The sequence below is a fragment of the Lynx canadensis genome, chromosome D3 (genome assembly GCF_007474595.2).
Source record: "Lynx canadensis isolate LIC74 chromosome D3, mLynCan4.pri.v2, whole genome shotgun sequence".
Taxonomy (NCBI): Eukaryota; Metazoa; Chordata; class Mammalia; order Carnivora; family Felidae; genus Lynx; species Lynx canadensis.
Genome location: NC_044314.2, coordinates 64,878,593 through 64,899,613, shown reverse-complemented (window position 1 = coordinate 64,899,613; position 21,021 = coordinate 64,878,593). Strand labels below are relative to the sequence as shown.

The following is a 21,021-nucleotide window of genomic DNA, read 5'->3' as shown; positions in this document are numbered from 1 at the left end:
AGAGCCCGATGTGGGGCTCGAACGCACAAGCTGTAAGGTCATGACCTGAGCCAAGGTCGGACGCTCAACCGACTGAGCCACCCAGGCGCCCCTCTTCCTTAATATTTCTTAATAACATTTTCTTTAGCTTCCTTTGTTGTGAGAATACAGTATATAATACATATAACATACAAAATACATGTTAATTATGTGACTGTAAGGCTTCTGGTCAACAGTAGCTATTAGTAGTTAAGTTTTCAGGGAGTCAAAAGTTACATGTGGATTTTTGCCTGCACAGGATTTTTAACTAACTCCCACATTGTTCAAGGGTAAACTGTGCCTCTCTGAGACTGAGACGGATGTAAAGCAGTGATTCTTAAACCTTGCTGAACATTTGTTCATCTGGGCAGCATAAAAACAAACAAGCAAAAAACAAAAAAAAACACAACACTCAGGCCCCATCTCAAGAGACTCATTTAATTGACCTGGAGAGACCTGAGTTATATTTAAAAAGACAAACAACCAGGTAATGCATCCATATGGTTCAAATGAAAAAAAAAAATTAGACACCTATACCATCTATCTTGGAGGCCCCTATAGTTTACTACTTTTATTTGCCTTTTGTGTATTACACAAGTGATTCATTATGCAAGTAAAGGAAACATTATATCCATGCTTCTGCATCTGGTTTTTAAAAAATTTAATAATATATCTTGGAAACATTTCCATTATCAGTATGTAGAGGTGTTCTTTGTTGTTTGTTTTTACATTTGCATACTATTCCACTGTGAAGATATACCATAGATTATTTAACCTATCTCTGTAGATGGATATTCAAATTATTCCCAAGTTCTTATTGTTATAAACAGTACCTCAGTGTATAACTTTGTATGCATATAATTTCATAAGTATGCAGGTGTTTTAGTTTGGGCTGCCATAATAAACTACCAAAGACTGAATGGCTTATATGTAAAAAATTATTTCTCACAGTTCTGGTGGCTGGGAGGTCCAAGATCAAGACATCCACAGATCCAGTGTCTGGTGAAAGCCCTCTTCCTAGTTCTGTGTCCTCACATGGCAGAAGGAAAGGGTGAGGGAATTCTCTGGGGTCTTTTTGATAAAGGCACTAATTCCATTCATAAGGGCTCCACCTTCATGACCTAGTCACCTCTCATAAGCGCACTTCCTAATACCATCACATTAAGGATTAGATTTCAGTATATGTATTTTGGGGGGCATTAAACATTCAATCTGCAATAGTAGGTTTTTCTGTAGAATGAATTCCTAAAAGATTAAAGGATAAATGGTACATACGGTCAAATTTCCTTTCTTGAACATCATACCATTTTGTCCTTCAGCAGTAACATAGAAGAATGCCTCTCTCCCCACAGCCTCATTGACAGTGTATTAGACTAGCCCGGACTGATGTAGCAGTGACTTAACATAATAAAGGTTTATTTCTGACTTATAAGCAGACAGGGCAGTGTTCCTCTGTGCAGCAACTCAGCAATCCAGGCTGGTGGAAGCTCCACCATCCTGAAGGTACACCAAGTGGAACAAACACTTGACCTTCTCCCTCGGTAGTTGAATTTTAGAACTGGAGAGTCTCTTTCATTTAAGAACACCAGCTATTAAATGCTTCAGCCCAGGGGCGCCTGGGTGGCTCAGTCGGTTAAACGTCCGACTTCGACTCAGGTCATGATCTCATGGTCCGTGAGTTCGAGCCCCGCGTCGGGCTCTGTGCTGACAGCTCAGAGCCTGGAGCCCATTTCAGATTCTGTGTCTCCCTCTCTCTCTGACCCTCCCCTGTTCATGCTCTGTCTCTCTCTGTCTCAAAAATAAATAAACGTTAAAAAAAAATAAAAAATAAATAAATGCTTCAGCCCAGAGGATGTATGTTAATTCTGTTTGCAGAATTATGAATCAGAATGAGTCACATGCCAAGCCTCAATGAAAGGGGACCAGGGAATTGAATCCCCATATCCTCAGAAGTAGAGGAGAAGTAGAAGAGAATATTGGTGAAATTGTATGTCCAATTTTTAAAGCTTTATTAAAAAATTATTTAAAATTTAGTTTTATTTTTTTAATGTTTATTTATTTTTGAGAGAAAGACAGAGAGAGACAGAGACAGAGCATGAGCAGGGGAGGGGCAGAGAGAGAAGCGAAGCAGGATTCAGCTCTGAGCTGTTAACACAGAGCCCAATGCAGGGCTCGAACTCACAAACCATGAGATCATGACCTGAGCCGAAGTCGGATGCTTAACCAACTGAGCACCCAGGTGCCCCTAAAATTTAGTTTTAACATACAGTCATTTAAGCATCTGACTCTTGCTTTGGGTTCAGGTCATGATCTCATGGTTCATGAGTTTGAGCCCCACGTTGGGCTCTGCACTGACAGTGTGGAGGCTTGGGATTCTCTGCCCTCCCCTGCTTTCTCTCCCTCTCTCTCAAAAATAAATAGGGGGGGCGCCTGGGTGGCGCAGTCGGTTAAGCGTCCGACTTCAGCCAGGTCACGATCTCGCGGTCCGTGAGTTTGAGCCCCGCGTCAGGCTCTGGGCTGATGGCTCGGAGCCTGGAGCCTGTTTCCGATTCTGTGTCTCCCTCTCTCTCTGCCCCTCCCCCGTTCATGCTCTGTCTCTCTCTGTCCCAAAAATAAAAATAAACGTTGAAAAAAAAATATTAAAAAAAAAAATAAATAGGGGCTCCTGGGTGGCTCAGTCGGATAAGTGCCCAACTTCAGCTCAGGTCATGATCTTGCAGTTCATGAGTTTGAGCCCTGCTGTCAGCACAGAGCAAACTTCAGATCCTCTGTCCCCCTCACTCTCTGCTCCTCCCCCACTTGCACAAGAACTCTCTCTCTCTCTCAAAAAAAACCACAAACATATAAATAAATAAATAAATAAATAAATAAATAAATAAATAAATAAATATTTTTTAAAAAGCCTCTTGTGGTTTGTTTCCCTCCCTCCTCTTCCCCTGCCCCCTCATATGTTCATCTGTTTTGTTTCTTAAATTCCACATGTGAGTGAAATTGTATGGTATTTGTCTTTCCCTGATTGACTTATTTTGCTTAGCATAAGACATAGCTCCACCCATGTTGTTGCAAATGGCAAGCTTTCATTCTTTTTGATGGCTGAGTAATATTCCATTGTATATATATCCTACCTCTTCTTTATCCATTCATCAGTCAATGGTATATATCTGACTCTAGATCCTTGCAACTTATATGTGAAAAAAATGTTCAGAGTAGTTTTATTTTACCTTTTTCATATTAGGAATGAGATTGAGCAACTTCACATATGTTTAAGGACCACCTTCAGTAGTTTTTAAAACTCCAGCTAATCCTAATGTACAATCAGACTTGCACCTCCTGGGGCTTTCCTTCTCAGTTTCAATTTTTCATCTGAGAGAAACATCTTTTCCCCTCCGTGATTCATAGGACAGTGGTGACTGACCCTGTGAGAACTTGACCTATAGCTGAGATCCCACCTTTTTAGTAATACTGATAGTTTGATTCTCATTATAAAATAACTTTCAATTCATAACCATAGCATTCGTGCCATATAGCCATACCATCATAGGAGGTATATGGTTATTCTGTAACAGTCAGAGTGAGAACTAGAAATCTTTGCATAAATACAAGACTCAGTGCTTACATGTGAGGAGTCTTGTGTCAACCATCTTTATTTGAGGAAGTACCTTGTAACTGCTCTTCACTGTACTCTCATCTCTGTAAGGATAAAATCTCCTGTGAATGATGCAGACAGAAGACAGAAGACTTCAATCCCAAATTCCCCTTCCCTAAAACAAGACTAAAATCTCAAAAGCTGCTATAAAATCATGAACACTTCTTTTCAACATAGGTGCCCGTTTCCACATTTTTATTTCCTACCCATTATAATAGTGGCTCCCCTGGCCATCTTTGCTTCTGAAAAAGACGACTTTGTGTTTGTTTAAACCCCCAGATCACCTAGGATTATCCCACTCCATTCCTCATGCAAAGTCTGTTCAAAAAGCCGTCCACAGGGGCACCTGGGTGGCTCAATCGGTTGAGTGTCCGACTTTGGCTCAGGTCATGATCTCATAGTCTGTGAGTTCGAGCCCTGTGTCAGGGCCTGTGCTGAGGGCTCAGAGCCTGGAGCCTGCTTCAGATTCTGTGTCTCCCTCTCTCTCTGCCCCTTCCCCAATCACCCTCTGTCTGTCTTGTCTGTCTCTCTCTCAAAAATAAGTAAACATTTAAAAGAATTAAAAAAAAAAAAGCAGTCTACACCTCCTGGGGTTAGGCAATCCAATCTATCAGTCCATACCTGCAATACTAGAGTGACTCAGGGATCTTAAAAAATTTACTCATCAAGGATTCATGGCATAACCATTGTAGCCAGGCAAGCTTTGTGCTGTAATAATTAGGAACCCTGATTGAAAATAATTTAAGCAGTAAAGGCATTTGTCATTTTCCACAACACAAAGTCTGTAGTAGGGCAGCTCCAGATGCAGGATATCCAGACCCTAGGTCTGCTTCTCTGTGATTTTCTTGGTTCTAACCACCTTCAGATTTTGGCTTCTTTTTCTGGCTGGTGTCCAGATGTCTGCAAGCACCCCAGGCCTCACATCCAGTCATGACACTGCCAGTGGAAGAAGGACTTTTTTTTTTTTTTTTTTTTTTTTTTTTTTTTTTTTTTTTTTTTTTAGTAAGCTCCACACCCAATGTGGGTGAACTTGAACTCACAACCTTGAGATCAAGAGTCTGAAGCTCCACCAATGGAGCCACCCAGGTGAACCTTGTGTTCCTTTTTAAGAGCAAAGAGCACTTCCTCCAGAAGACTTTCAAGAGATTCCCCTTCCCATCCCCACCCCACTAGGTCCCGTGTCCACTCCTAAAGCAAGCACCAGCAAGAATAGGAGAGCCGTGCCTGACTTAGACCAAACGTGACTGTGGCTTTGTCATCGGGAAGAAGAAAAAATGTCTAGGTAGCCATTCAAGCAAATGTGGACTAAAACCTCTCCTTACTGGAATTCAGAAAAAGCAGACAAGATCCTGAGATAATGGACATTTACATGATGAATAAACTCAGCACACATGATGTGCATGGCCGTGTGTGGTGAGGCTCAGCCTAAGGAAGGAATAAGAACTAAGCTATCATCAGATTTTAACCTGGCTCAATAGCATTCCTACAGAGAGAGAATGGGGTTTTCAGTTACAATGAGAATTTCACATTTCTCCCTGAGTTTTATTGAGATATAATTGACATATAACATTGTATTAGCTTTAGGTGTACAACATGATTACATACATGTATATATTGGGAAATGGTTAACCACAGTTAACATCCATCACCTCATGGAGTTATGTTTTTCTTGTGAGAACTTTTAAGATTTACTTTCAAATATACAATATAGTATTATTAACTGTAGTCACCATTCTAATATTTACTTTTTGGGGGAGTGCAAGTGGGGGAGGGGCAGAGAGAGGGGGGACAGAGGATCTGAAGTGGGCTCTGTGCTGACAAGCTGACAGCAGTGAGCCCAATGTGGGGTTCGAACTCATGAACCACAAGATCATGACCTGAGCTGAAGTCGGACGCTCAACTGAGTCACCCAGCTGCCCCTGGAGTCACCATTCTATCCATGACATCACCAGAACTTATTTATTCTATGAGTATTTTTTGACCACCTTCACTCATTTCACCCATTCCCCACCCCTGCCTCTGGCAACCACCAAACTTCTCTGTGTCTGTGTTTATTTTTTAAGATTCCATGCATAAGTGAGGTCATATGATCTTTATCTTTCTTTCTGTGATTTGTTTCACTTCACATAATGCCCTCAATGCCCATCCATGTTGTTACAAATGGCAGAATTTCCTTCTTTTTTCTGGTTGAATGCTATTCCACTGTGTGTGTGTGTGTGTGTGTGTGTATCACATTTTCTTTATCCATTCATCCATTGATGAACACTTAGGTTCTTTCCATGTCTTGACTGTTGTAAATAATGCTGCTATGAACATGCAGGTGCAGATACCTTTTTGAGACAGTGATTTTGTTTCCTTTGGATAAATACCCAGAAGTGGAATCACTAGATCACATGGTAGTTCTATTTTTATCATTTTTTTGGTAAAGATTGTCTTTAATTTTTTTTTTTGAGAGACAGCATGTGAGCAGGGGAGGGGCTGAGAGAAAGGGTGAGAGAGAGAATCCCAAGCATATTTCATGCTTAGAGTGCAGAGCCCGATGGTGCTCAATTTCAAGAATCATGAGATCATGACCTGAGCTGAAATTAAGAGTCGGACGCCTAACTGACTGAGCCACCCAGGCATCCCCCCATTCTATTTTTAATTTTTTAGGGAACCTCCATACTGTTTTCCATGGTGACTATACCAATTTACATTCCCACCAACAGTGCAGAAAGGTTCCTTTTTCTCCACATCCTTGCCAACATTTGCTTTTTCTTGTCTTTTTAGAATTGCCACCCTAACAGACATGAATTGATATCTACCTCATTGTGGTTTTGATTTGCATTTCCCTGTTAAGTGATATTGAGTACTCTTCTTTATTATTTATTTTTTAAAGTTAATTTTTGAGAGAGAGAGAGAGAGAGAGAGAGAGAGAGAGAGGCAGAGAGAAATGGAGACACAGAATTTGAAGCAGGCTCCAGGCTCTGAGCTGTCAGCACAGAGCCTGGCGTGAGGTTTGAACTCACGGAGTGCGAGGTCATGACCTGAGCCAAAGTCAGATGCTAAACCGACTGAGCCACCCAGGCGCCCCAGAGTACTCTTTTTTTTTTTTTTTAAACGTTTATTTATTTTTGAGAGAGAGAGAGAGAGACATCATAAGCGAGGGAGGGGTAGAGAGAGAAGGGGACACAGAATCCGAAGCAGGCTCCAGGCTCTGAGCTGTCAGCACAGGACCTGACTTGGGGCTCAAATTTACAAACCATGAGATCATGACCTGAGCAGAAGTGGGACGCTTATCTGACTGAGCTATCCAGGTACCCCTTGAGTACTGTTTTTAAGGTTTTGTTATTATTATTAAGATTTTATTCTTTATTTTTAAGTAATCTCTACACCCAACCTGTGGCTCTTGAACCTGTAGCTCAAACTCACAACCCTGAGATCAAGAGTCACATGCTCTTTTCGACTGAGCCAACGGGACACCCCTGTTGAGTACTTTTTCACTACTTGTTGGCCAAGAATTTCACTTTCTTGTTCTCTGTCCCCTCCTTCGTTTTTTTTGTTTTGTTTTGTTTTGTTTTTTAACCATCCACTCAACAAAAACCTACTGTCTATTCTGTGCCAGGCACAACACTCTAGAGTTCCCATCTTTACAGAGCTTACATCCCAGTTCAAATTGTTTGACGATTATATTTCTTGTATTTCTTGTTGTAAATGAATACTTAGGAACTTCTTTCTCATTTTTTAAAAGTTTTTATTTAAGTAATCTCTACACCCAATGTGGGGCTCGAACTCATGACCTCAAGATCAAGAGTCACATGCTCCTCCAATGGAGCCAGCCAAGCAACCCTGGACTTCCTTCTCATTTTAAAATTCTTTGTGATTTTGGTTAGCATCCGCAGGAAACTAGCCACCTCTGGGTCTGGGGACTCAGGGGCCACCATATTTGGTGCAACAGAGGTTTGTCATGTGCTGCCTCAGCTGGCCAACTGGCTTCCCTAGATGACACTTCTGTCATAGCCACAATGGGAGCCAACAAAGGGTTTTAAGTGGTGGAATGACATGACCAGCATTAGCCTGTCTCAGAAAACAGAAACTTGAAAACAAAACACATTAAAAAAAAAAAAAAAAAGTCGAATCAACCCACAGCAGAACTTGATTTTAAGTTAATTTCTAACTGGCCTGCAGGCACTGTTGGTCTCAAAGGTTTATCTCTGGCCTTAGTGGGCACTGTAACCCCTTTAAATGCTGCCTCTGTGGGGTAAGCAGTTTCCTGTACGTTTGTAATGACTTGCTTCGCTCCCTGCTCTTAGCCTACTTTCAAGTTGAGTCCTGCCTAGACTTCGGGTCATTCTTCTGGTAGAGTTTTAAGTGGAAAAATCAATGTCAAGTCAGCTTTGCTTCCAGTCTTCCTCTGATCTGAGCCCATTCTAGCAACCCAGACTTCTGCCTTGTGACTCTGGTCAAGGAACCAGACCATTGCCTTAGGCCATAGGCCAGAATTCTGATTTCTAATTTAACTCTGTCCCAGAACAGAGGCCTGCTCTGGAACTCTGGTGACATTGTAAGGAGTCTCTCTTATCTGCTGCCAAGCAGCCTTAAAACCTATAGGGAGCTGCAGGGCTAGAAACCCCACTCTTCTGTTTTTATTTTTTAAGATCTGTGAAATGTGTTCATTGCCAGGGTCCTTCTGAGTCCCCTGTCTTAGCTGGGTCTTTTACAGTCCTTCCCTTGATAATCTACTGCTTCCATCCTCTATCTTAGCTCCCACCTATTTCAGCCTCACACAGAGAATTAAGGTTGTCAGAGGTCAGCTCCTTCCCAGCTGTGTGGGACTGTGTCTACATGTCAATTAACATACTGAAGTTCCAACCCACAGTGACTCAGAATGTGACATTATTTGGAGATAGGGCCTTTACAGAGATCATTAGGGTGGGCCTTAATCTAATAACGACTGGTGTCCTTCAAAAAAGGGTTAATTTGGACACAAAGTGGTGGACAGAGGAAAGATGATGTGTAGATACAGGGGGAACGTCATATGAACATGAAATGGCCACCTATATGTGAAGGAGAGAGGCCTCGGGTGGAGCTTTCCCTCACCACCCTGATGGAACCAATGCTGTCAACACCTTGATTTTGAACTTCTAGCTTCCAGAACTGAGACAATACATTTCTGTTGCTTAAGTCACCAGTTTGTGGTACTTGGTTATGGCTACCTGGGCACAACACCAGTGCGTATGTCTACATTGTTTCTTTACTTCTTTTTCTGGGAAGAGGTGTCTCTTCTCGGGTCTGTGGTTGACCTTTCCCGTCTCCTCACCTCTTTCTTCTTAGCCTTCACATAAGGTCCATACTCTCCCATGATCCTGTCTTCTACCGCCTTCCTAGTTTACCACCCTTTCTCCTTCACGGCCATGTTTAAGAGAGTAATCTCCCCCTTTGCTGCCTATTCATTTTGTAGCCCTTATAATCTGGGTTCCACCCAAGCCACTCCATTGAAACACTTCTGACTTAATATTTCTTCCTGTCTAGTATTTGAGCACGCTGATCACTTCCTCCTTGGAACTCTGCCTCTGCTTTCTTTTTTTTTTTTTTTTTAAGTTTTATTTTTTATTTGAGAGAGCGAGAGAGAGATGTGGGAGGGGCAGAGAGGGACAGGGAGAAAATCCCAAGCAGACTGTGCACCATCAGCACAGACCCCGATGTGAGGCTCGAACTCATGAACTGTGAGATCATGACCTGAGCTGAAACCAAGAGTTGGACGCTTAACCATCTGAGCCACCCAGGTGCTCCATCTGCCTTTGCTTTCTGATCACTTTTCTCTTTCCACCTTTTGAAAAAAATGCTTATTTAATTTATGAAAGAGAGAGAGAGAGAGAGAGAGCGCGCGCGCGCGCATGTGAGCTGGGGAGGGGCAGAGATAGAGGCAGAGAGAGAGAATTCCAAGCACGCTCCACACTGTCAGTAGGGACCTCACGATCCTGAGATCATGACCTGAGTTGAAATCAAAGGTCGGTGGTTTAACCAACTGAGCCATCCAGGTGCCCCTTGAGCTGGGTTCTTCTCGAGGGTTCTGGCCTCCAGTGTCTGTATTTCCAGGATTCATGTGCAGCTCCCTCTCACTCTTCTGGGGCACTCCTTCACCTACTCAGCTTTAATCACCACCTATAATCTGAAAATTCCCCGAATCTTTCCCACTTCTCCCCCAGGCCCCAGACCTGCATGGTGAATTCTAGCATACTAATTGTTTTCCTATTTGTGGATCATCTTCTCTCCCATGAGAATGTAAGTTCCCTGAGAATAGGGATCCTGGCCTGTTTTGTGCATAACCATTGGCTCAGCACCTACAATCTGTCTGGATGTCCCAAAGCTCTTAAATTCAACATGTTCCTCTGACCATAACCCCAGACTTACTTGTGTTTTTGTATTCCTTTAGTGAAATGAAACTGTCTGCTACTAGTTCCTGTGACCAGAAACTTGAGTGTTCTCTTCAACACCTCCCTCACTGGCAAATCCATCACTAAAGTCTGCTCTGCCTAAGGCTCTCTGGGGCCCACTCACCCACTTCCCTCCCTGCCACGCTCTAGTGTGGGTCTTCTCTCCAGTTCCTGCCTGGAACATTACAAAGTGCTTCTCTTTAGCCTGTTCCCATCTTGTTCTTCTCACTGACATAGGGTGATTCCCCCCCTCCCTGCAGTATACATATTGGTTTGCTTTTCCACAAAATTGGGACCATAGTACCTAATGAATTTTATGTCCATTTTTTCCCCATAATGTAAATTTTGCATTATTCTATATGCTCTGAAAACTTTTCATAACTGCAACTGTCTACTGCAGCTGGGGGTGAGCCACAATTTATTCTATCATTTCCTTAGGTTGTTTCCAGGCTTTTTTGCTCTTATAAACAATGCTGTGATTTATCTATATGGTCCTTTCAAAATGCAAATCTGGTCATGTCACTCTCTTGCTTAGAATCTGTCAGTGCCTCCCTGTCAAGGAAGGTCAGTGTACTCTGACTCCTTGATAAGGCCCATAAGGCCTTTCATTTGGGACCTGCCTACCTTCCTCATGTCCTCTCCCACCCACAACCCAAACTCTAGCTTTTCCTTTACTTGCAGTCCAAATGTGAGCCACCTTGATTTTTTTTGCTTTTGCTTCTTTCTGTGTAACATCTCTCCCTTGTATTCCCACAACAGTCTGCTGCCCATGTTCAGATTCTCATCATTCCTTATCTATAATGATGCCCAAAGATGATATCCAATAAAACCAGAGTGGTCTTTGGGACACATGTAGCCAGTCCACTGACAGGTTAAGATTTTCAAGATGGTCCAGTCCAGCCTCCAGGTGCCTACTCAGAACTTTCAAATCTTGAAGTGATTCCTGCACCTGTGGTGAGATGTGAAGGTGGAAGCAGGACAGTGGAGTCAAAGTTAGGCTGGCCTGCTCTTTCTTTGGTGAACTACGATGTTTAGAGGGGCCAGGAGTCCTGACAGGATCCACTTGTAGAATAGAGTGCCCAGCCATCCTTCATTCTTCCATTCCTAGGAGTACCTAGTGGCAGTCTAAATGGTATGGCCAACTATTATGCCTGTGGGCCAAGGGCAGTCCACCATGTTTTGTACCTCCCATGAACTAAGTGGTTTTTATGTTTTTAAGTTGATTGAAAAAAAAAAAGGAAAATAATTGGATATTGTGACATGTGAAAATATATGAAATTTAAATTTCCTTAAAAAAATCTGTGTCCATAAATAAAGCTTTATTGGAACACGGTCATTCTCTTTTATTTATGTATTGTCTTTGGCTGCTATTGTGCCATGATGTAAGAGCTGAGTAGTTATGACAGATTGTTTGGCCTGTGAGCATAAAACATTTACTCTCTGGCCTTTTAGCGCTTTGCCGAGCCCATATCTAGACAGTACTGCAATGTGGTCAGGGAGGTAGGAGACAGATCAGAAGAATACTCTGAAAGATGAAATGAGAAGGTTTCAAGAAGGAAGCTTGTTCATAGGGCAGCAAGGACCAAATATATGAAGACTCAACATGAAGGAGTCCCTCCACCCACTCTTTGAAAATGACTATGTAAGAGACAGAATCTGATTTTAAAAACTTCACATTTTATTTTCCAGAATATGGTCATTTGTTGAGTTGAAGGCATGGAGCTTAGGGGCTGTTCTGATAGACTCTGAACAAAGAGCCTCCCCTCCGCCCCCCAAGCACTTTTAATGACTGGCTTATCATTCTCTATACAAGACATTTCATCATCAGAGCTGAAGATGATAACAACAGTGGTAACTTTACAAATTCTGAGAAAAGGCCTATAGAGGCAAAAATGTAAGCGTTTTTTTTTGTTTTTTTTTTTTACTAAATTGGTGTAGTGTACCCTTAAAATGACATATTCACAAACAGAAGTTAGAGAAAGAGAAATAAAAATGCACTTATGAATTTTCTTCTTGCCACCTGAGTTAAATTCAGGTCTTCTTTCCTACAGAATGCAGAAAAGACAAGGCAGCTCCACTGGTGGTGTTACAGATCACTAGATGTTAGAAACTGTTTCCTCTGAAGAGAATGTACTTATTTTTAAGTTAGTAGCACACTTAACATATAACCAACCTAAAGTTAGAAAAGCCACTTTTTTGAAGGCACAGTTTGTTTCCAGCTTGACTGTGGAAATAAGAACCTGTCCTATAGACCCTATCTGGTAAGAAGGGTGAGTTCACTGCTCTTGTCTGTGGTAACAAAGCTCACCCACAGCCAACTCCAGCCTGGGCACCTTGGAGCACCTCCATGAGATAGGTATGTCATCTAGTCTAGAGGGTAGAATGTTCTTTTTGATCATAATCATCATGTGCAAAGATTCTGGAGGCTCCATGTTTCCCTTTGTTCTCTGAAAATGCAAACAACTTTGCTTAATAAAGTAGAATCGGCAACTGGTCCTTTATGGGCATGTGAGCAGGAGTGAAGACCCAGCAGAAAGAAGCTGGTGGCCAGCATCTAGCTTGGAGAGTCCCTCGGCCAGGGCCCTAGAATAAAAGGGTCTAAACAAGAGTGGATTAAATATACGTCTAATGTGTCAGAAGACAATTTCTAGAAAAGTGACGGTGCTTTCCTTTCATATGCTTGGGGGTGGGTAAAGAAAGAGTGGGGGGGGGGCGGGCAACTGGCTTCAATTATCTAACAAAAGACAGGGAAGGGGCAAAATATTCAGTGCCACTTCGCCTCAGGTCACTGAAATCACTAATCTCATTATACAAATGGAAGACTGTGGAAGAGAATGTTTGTGGCCTTTACATGTATTTATTTGAAAAATTAAGTTTAGGCCTGAGGTATAATGACTAATCTCCATGAGTCTCTGCCTGATGAACAGAAACATCTATGATGACATACATGGAAGGTGTTAGAAAAAAATCGGAAACAATTAGGAGTGGAAATATACACACAGGCTGCTCTGCATTCTGGCCTCATGCTTGTCAGCAGCCTTTTTGCTGAAAGTTCTCTGAACTCATTTTATCTGGGCTAGGTATATGTTTAAAATTTTTCCTTTTACCACTGATCAATTGAGTGATCAGCTCATCTGATAAACATCTAATTTGACCACCTCTGTGTTCTCATGTGCTGGGATATTCATAATGATGTTGCTCAGACTCCATGAGGTGGCTGGAACATGACAAAGTTCTATCTGCCAATGGAAGCTGTGTTTTTAGGAATATCATGCAGGGATGGAACTTCTACAAATGAACTGCTACATAAATACTTTGCTGTAGCACTTCAGAGATTTCCTTTGCTTTAAGGGACTTTGTTTATAGGCTCCAGAACCAAACTGGTGAAGGTCACACAGACAGTGCCATGTGTCAAGGTGAAGCACACTATTATAAAGTTTCTGACCTAACTGATCTTATTAAAATCAGCCCCTTTCACCATCTTTTAAAAGTTTAATTAATTTGCTTTTTAAAAAGACAAGGGTCTTATAGCTTCAATTATTCTGTTGGAGACACCAACACCGAGACAGTAATCTAATTACAGAAGTCAATTTTAATTAATGTCACTTTACCAAAAAAAGAATCACTTAAAAGCATTAATTAAAATTTATTTCTGTAATCAGATTAATGTCTTTGTGTAGAACAAGCTGGGCCACTTAAAATGATAATGTCTGGGCTTTTTTTTTTTTTTTTTAAAGCTAAGTCATTCTACGCAAGTCAGCATCGTATGTGGAGTATCAGTCCTCAAACTGGGTGGCAAAGAACCAAGTGATGAGTCAAGTCATCTTGCAAGAAGAAGAATGGATAGGAATCTTAGGCAGGTCAGGGAACCCCAGGCACTGAATAAACACTGCCATCCCCAAGGCTGGGTCAAGGTGCTCCCAGAGGGGAGGAGCACACAGTGTAGGCATGGTCTGTAAGATGCTCCATTCCCACAAACTGTAGAGGGCCCCCAATCGGCTAGCTGGATAGACTTGAGGCAGTGCTGCATCTGTCCCTAACCTCAGACAGCGACTTAGAAGTGAGAGTGCACGGGGAAGCAGGGCTGAGCCGATTCCCTGCATATTTCCAGGCATCACAGAAAGCAGGAGGATCTGAACACCTCCTATTAAAATGCATGCCAAGGATGGAGGCCAGGAGGGAAAGGTGACACTTGTCAACCAAACAGCAAATGCTGATACTTTCCATTTCTGAACACTAATTCTTTTAGGGTGTTGAGAGGATCACAATGTGAATCTAACACTGATCCTTTCCAGGGGGTGGTGGGAGGGTGTGTTGAGAGAATCGCAATGTGCTCAGTGTGTGTGTGGGGGAGTGGGAGGATCGTAAATGGTAAGCCAAGGTGTGGGAAGGACCATCCCCCACAAACAACTGGCTTACACAGTCTCTCAGTGCTCTGACTCACCGTAAGGCCAAGAAATGAGAAATACAGCAAACAGGAACAGAGGTTGGTGGTTCCAAGACTGAAATTCTGCCCACATCTTTCCATATGCTTGTTAAATTGAGAAATGCAACTTTTTCGTTCTCATTCTGGCATGGTAACCAAACGCCCAAGGTACTCAGGGCCATGCTACTGTGCTCAGACTACAGCTCTGAGCATTCAGTTCAGAGAATCAAGAGATGATGGCTCTAAAAAAAAGTGGGACAGACACTTCTAACAACATCTCCTAGGACCCACTCTATAATTATAACATTTGCAAACACATGGTACATTACATACTAAAACAACATAAATGAAATTTTGGGGAGTTTAAAAGATCTTTCGGCTCTTTTCATCACAATGGAGTGGAACTCCTTCTCTGTCTTTAAAGTTGCCTAACTTTTCTTTCTGTGCTTTTTATATTGACATCTAATTTGTCCACTTTGGTTGTGAGGCGGTCAAGAATGTCATCTTGCTCCTCAATTTCCGTCTGCATCCCCAGGGCTATGTCCTTCAGCCGGCCTAGTCCCATGGACAGCTCATCTGTGGGAGAGGGAAAGGACACGGGGCTGAGCAAAGTCACAGCATTGCGGCTGCTGTGTGGTCCATGGCAGGTGCTCAGCAATACTTACACTTACAGAGTCCTCCTTCTCATAAGATAGATAAAACTCTAGGGCTTTGGTTACATTTTCCAAAACACATGCAAATAAAAAGAAAACCTGCTTACTCCATATAAAGCAATTTGCGCTTAATGTTGAAGCCACTCCTCCCCCAGGTGTCAGCCTAAGATAACCACTGTTTGTACAATGCTGTTTATCTTTTTGTGCTTTAAAAAAATGCATCTAGATCATAATTTTCAGCTGCCTCTGAATGTTCTAGTAGATTGCAGCATATTGCAAGATCAGTTAGTATCCAAGGAAAAGAGAAGTACAGAGGGGTCTGGAAAACACATTCCCTTCCCAGACCCCATGATGAGTATCTGTGAGAAGTATGTAGGTAACTAATAGCCAGACCCACTGCCTTGTTCTTCAGGAGCAAAAGCCCCATGTTGGTGGGTAAACTCAACATTGCCAGCTTTCCTTGCTTCCATCTCCAGCTCTCTAAAGCTCGATCAAAGCACAGTTCTGGATTAGCAGGTATGAGGATTCCTATTTGGAAACACATCTGAGAGATGGACCTGGGAAGCCCCTGTCCAAAGGGAGCCCCTGCACCCGGGTTGCTCCTGCCCTAGGATCCCCTCAGAGAAGGCTGCATCCCACCCACCCTTCCACTCTGCAGGTGGCAGGAGAAATAGGGGTGTTATCCCTGCCTTGCCACCTGGGGTACTCTCCCAAAAAACCCATGAAGTGCAAATGTTTCCACTGCACCTGAATGCTGTGAGGTCCTGTCACCTCTGTTACAAAAATTCACATTTTCCCACATTAGTTCATTCTCAGCTACCACTGCTCAGATCCACAAACACATCGATGCTGTATATGTCTTGCAGGTATGACATAACCTGAATCTGGCTGGCACCATTTCCTTCGCTTACTCTGCAGCCAGAAAGAAGACAGTGGACTCTGCACAAGCAGAGGGATCTCTGCAGAGATCCCTGCAGTCCAGGGTCCCCATGTCAAAAGGAACAAAGAGCTGAAGGTCCCTTCAGATATGCCAACTGGGGCAAGACCCAAGGGGACTATGAAGCACACGACTTTTGGCAAAGGTTCAGCACTAGCAATAGGTTACATCACTACTGCTGAAATTCAAGTCCAAACACAAGGGGTCAACGTCCCACTTCTAACCAGGGCAAGTGCAGTATGGGGAGAAACCCAGGTCAGTCCCACTGGGTCTGAGTTCAAATTCTGACCCCTTTCCTAATCTGTGCTCTGGCCTTCCCAGGACTCAGATCATAGCTGAGGGGAATCTCCTTTGAGAGGCAGGTCCCCAGGGAGTGGCTCTGCCACAACTAGCCACTCTGGTGTCAGGTTCCTTCTGAACTCATTCTATTTCCTTCCATACGCTGTCCTGTGATGAATATTTTCCCTTTGTTTCAAATAATTGTAAAAAATCACTACCACATCTGTTTTTAAGACGGATAACATCTGTAAAGCTGTGGTTGGACTTAACAGTATATGAAGGGAGTATTGGGCAGAGGTGACATAAAGGTGAACTAGGATCAATGCGAACTGAAGGGAGATGCTGGAGGCACTGTGGGGTCCCCTGATGGGGCTGAGCCAACTGCAGAGGTGAGTCTTGACTTCAATATTCTGCCAGGGTGGACTTAGGTAGTATGGCCTCTTCCCAGGATTCATGGCTGTGTGTGTATATGTGTGTGCGTGTGTGTGTATGTACGTATGTGTGCAATGCACAGAGTGGAAATGGGGGGCATGCCCAGAGCTGCCCTCTGTCCTTTTACTAGCAGCAGCAGGCCAAGAAAGAACTAGAGGGAAGAGAGAAGAAGAGGTGCTTCATAAGCCTTCTTGTGGCTGAATTAAAGATAAAACATTAAGCAAAGAAAAGTCAGGTTACACAAATACTTGGCCCTAGCACCACAAATCTAAGCAGAATCAAATTTGTTTTTAAAATTGTCCTTAGCTCTATGCTTCTTGAATTTATTGAAACCTTTGATCTTGTATTCCATGGAGAGTGAAACCTATGAGGTCACCCCAAGTGTCAGGGAGTTTGCTGGTTGTTGGGACAGCAAAGAACAAGCAATAAGTATACCGAGATTAAAAAAAAAAAGTATGTGATAAAGTAAAGCCACCCAACAAGGGAGCTGCCGTCAGAAGGGAACTTGCACTAGTCCCTGAGATAAAGGCAGGGGCCAGGGGGTGTGGTAGGAAGGAAGGAGCAAACCTGTGAAGGGCAGCCAGGCACAGCCTGTGTCAGTGGGCCCAATGGCTCCTGAGTGCCACCCTAGCCCTTCTCGGCATGCCACACATGCCTGCCCAGATTACAAAGATCATGCCAATTGCACCCCCTTAGCCTCCAGGGATGGGCTGTACTTACCCCTTCTTCCTGCCTCATTCCCTAAACTCTGTACCCTTCCATAGGTCTCCCTCCTCCTCCTCTCTTCAGTTGGCACCAGTGACACCGTTTGGGTGGGGAAACCTTCAGTAGGGAAGACTGAGGGCTTCAAGTCCCTTTGTGTGGCTCTGGAGTGGTCACATCCCAGCAGATGCACCTTCTGGCTGAGGCCTTTGGCTCTGGAGGGCAGAGTCCAGAGGACCCAATAAAGAGCTGGCTGCCTGGGGCTTTCCTAGGCTCTGAAGGCAAAGGGCAGGTGGAGTTTGGGATGGAAGCCTGCCTGAGTGTGTAGTGTGGAGATGGGCCCTCTCCCCTGCTACCGGCGGGCAGGTTTAGTGCTGACATTCACACCAAGGGAAACTGTGAGCTGTGGGTGGGCGAATTAGTTCTTTTATTGTTCCTGCTTATGTCTATTTTCTACAATTGACATCTTATTTCCATGGAGATTTCTTTTAATGCTCAGGAGGAGACTTCTTTTCCCTGTGTAATTCCATTCTAGCAATCCAGCTACAAAATGCAGCGAAAGATTTACTCATAGGATTATAATGATTTGCTCCCAAAAGGATCATATACAGTAGAGAAGGATGGAAATAACCTAAGCGTCCAAAAGGAGGGGATGGGACTGGTGAAGTGGGGCTTGTCAAAAAAATTTCAAGAAAAAAATTTTAGTGTTCAACACGTAAACGAAAAAGGCAGGATGTAATACTAAATGACCCCCAGTACTGTGACGTTGAATACACACACGTGTACACATGTACATCCAAAGTAGATGATACCAAATCAGTGGCTACCGCTGGACAATAGGCTTCTAAGTGTTTATTTCCTCATGGCATTTACCTAACTTCATAATTTTTTTTTCTCTAACTTCATAATTTTCTACAATGAATCTAAATACTCAGAAACAAAGGCTAAATGTTGACAAGAAAGTATATGGATTTGTCTAACATGCTGTAATGCTATTTGCTCAGGGCTCTGGAATGGGCACTGCTCTGAGTAAATAAGGGAAGGGGCCCTCAGTGTCCCTCCTGGGGTGGGGCGGGTGGGGGGAGAGGAAGAGGAAGCCTAGGCACAGATGCCCAATGTGCATCACCAGGGGTCTCAGTTTTGTCTCCTACTAGATACCTTTAAGGTAGGGGGAGATTTTACTTTGGATCTCACCCACTTTGCCATCTCCCAACAGTGGTGGGAGACTGATGGAAACCCAGGTAGCCATGGGGGAGGTTCCTGTTCAGGGGGTGAAGGTTGGAGGGGCAGCACACCTGAGACACCACGTAGAATGAACTCATGGAAACCGCTCACACGCCTGCTCCTACTGCCCACACACACTCCTCTACTTGAACTTTAAGTAACTGGCTTCTCTCCCTTCATTCAAAAATGAATCATCGAGTGCTTGCCTACTAGGCCAGGGTAAAGTGATGACAATATAGAAATAGTCCTGTGTTCCCTGGAATTTACAGTGTGGTTGGGAAGACACCAGACGAGCCAGCAGATACAGAACTAAGACAGGGCACAGCACGTTAAAGCCAGGCGCACAGCATGAGAAGGAGCCGGCCTGCAAACAGCGGGGAAGAAGGACACTCCAGGCAGAGGCAGGAAGGCAGTTGGAGCCACAAGTGACAAGGGCAGGAGGGGTGGAGAGGCAGATGGGGCAAGAGGCTGGGCAAAGGACACAGAATTCAAGGAGCCTGGCTGTGTGGCCAGTGTCTGCTGCAGTGGCCACATGAGTGGCCAACTCTTACAGACCAGGCAGTTCCCTATGGGATTTATGGTGTTGCTCATCTAACCCTCTCCCCAATCCTCAGAGACAGGTTCTGTTCCTGTGCCTGGTATACAGGGGAGATGATGGTGATGGGGTATTCTCAATGCTGCACTGTGTGGCCTCCCAGGGACTCCTAGTGCCTGTGGCTGTCATAGCCCAGATGAGAGGTAAGGATGGACAGAAGTAGACTGACTCCAGAAAAAGAGAGAGAGAGAGAGAGAGAGAGAGAGAAGGCGAAGGAGAGAGAGAGAGAGAGAGAAGAGAGTGTGAGGGGGAGGGAGAGGGAGAGAGAGAGGGAGAGGGAGAGGGAGAGAGACAGAGAGAGAGAGGTGAGATAGCTATGACTCACATCTCATATTGGATTTGACATGTAGGGAAGAAGTGGCAGATACCACATTTTGGTCCTGAGAAACTGGTGGTTACTAGTGTACTGGCTGGGCCCAGCACAAGCTGTCTGGAAGACAAGTGTTCTGAATAAGTGACCTGAGGAGGCTGGTGTAGCTAGCCTTCCAGTCTTACCTAGATTACTGTCTATCTTCTGGTGATAGGCTCGAAGGTGTGGGTTCTTTGGGTAAGCCTCAGTACTCGCAGCAGGACCAGCCCCTCCAGGGATGGAGTCTGAGTTTGGAAAGAAACACCAGGAGAATGGTTAACTAACATGTCTTGAAATACTGCTTCACAAAATTAATCTTTTTTTTTTTTTAAGATTATTTGAGAGAGAGAGCATGCGAGAACAAGTGGGGGAGGGGCAGAGAGGAGAGACAGAATCCCAAGTGGATTCCGCACCATCCACATAAAACATGATGTGGGGCTTGAACTCATGAACTGTGAGGTGATGACTTGAGACGAGATCAAGAATCGGATGCTTAACTGACTGCGCCACCCAGGAGCCCCACAAAATTAATCTTAATCTGGAAAACGGGCGGAAGGGATGAGGTCACCCAAAGAGGTGAGTGTGGGGATGGATAAGGTGCATGAGGGAGGAGCACTGGGCAGGCTTGTGGGGCAGGGCGAGGAGCCTGGCGGGGGGCAGCCCTTTTGGAGATCAAAGACCCTCAACCTACAGTTACCCGGTTAGACAGACCCTGGACACGAGCCGGGAAAGGAACAGAGACTCATACAAGTAATGAGACATCAGTAGAACTACAACAATGCAAAACTACTTGGGGTTGTGAACAAGGTCTACAAGATGAGGTTTAAAACTCAAAATAGCAGGGTGCCTGGGTGGTTCAGTTGGTTAAGTGTCGGCCTTCACAGCTCAGGTCATGATCTCATGGTTCGTGAGTTTGAGCCCCACATCGGGCTCTCTGCTGTATGCACAGAGCCCACTTCAGATCCTCCATAACCCCCTCTTTCTAGCCCTTCCCTGCTTGTGCACACACTCTTTCTCTATCAAAATAAATAAATAAATAAATAAAAACTTAAAAAAAAAAACTTTAATTAAAAAAATCAAAATAGCTATGTTGTAGAAATGGGATTGTGGATGACTTCTCTTCCTGAAATGTATTTCTATGCTGTCTTTTCACTTCAAATAAAACAAGCAAAAAGAAATGTCAATAATGCACATTTGCCCCAAATCTTCCTTGAACTGCAGTTTCTGAATGCACACAGAAAAGCCCTATTATCCCAGTTTATATCTTCTGGGGAAACTTCTCTTTCTAGACTTAGTGTATTTCCTCTAGCACAATCTACTGATACGCATGGTATCCTTTTTTTC

The 21,021-nt window shown here is 43.7% G+C and overlaps 1 protein-coding gene across 3 annotated transcripts in view; it reads right to left on the bottom strand.

Annotated features, from left to right (window-relative positions):
* Positions 1 to 21,021, bottom strand: part of SNAP29 (synaptosome associated protein 29) — a 41,662-nt gene that overhangs the window by 3,543 nt on the left and 17,098 nt on the right. For 2 of the 3 annotated variants that reach the window (XR_003963929.2, XM_030292339.2), the window contains exon 4: positions 19,824 to 19,922. Coding sequence is in view for 2 of the 3 variants with exons in the window: in XM_030292339.2 (XP_030148199.1) it covers positions 19,824 to 19,922 (99 nt within the window). In the remaining variant the exon portion in view is untranslated. Of the gene's footprint in view, positions 1 to 11,737; positions 15,083 to 19,823; positions 19,923 to 21,021 lie in introns of those variants that run through there. The other variant, XM_030292338.2, reaches the window with a different exon arrangement.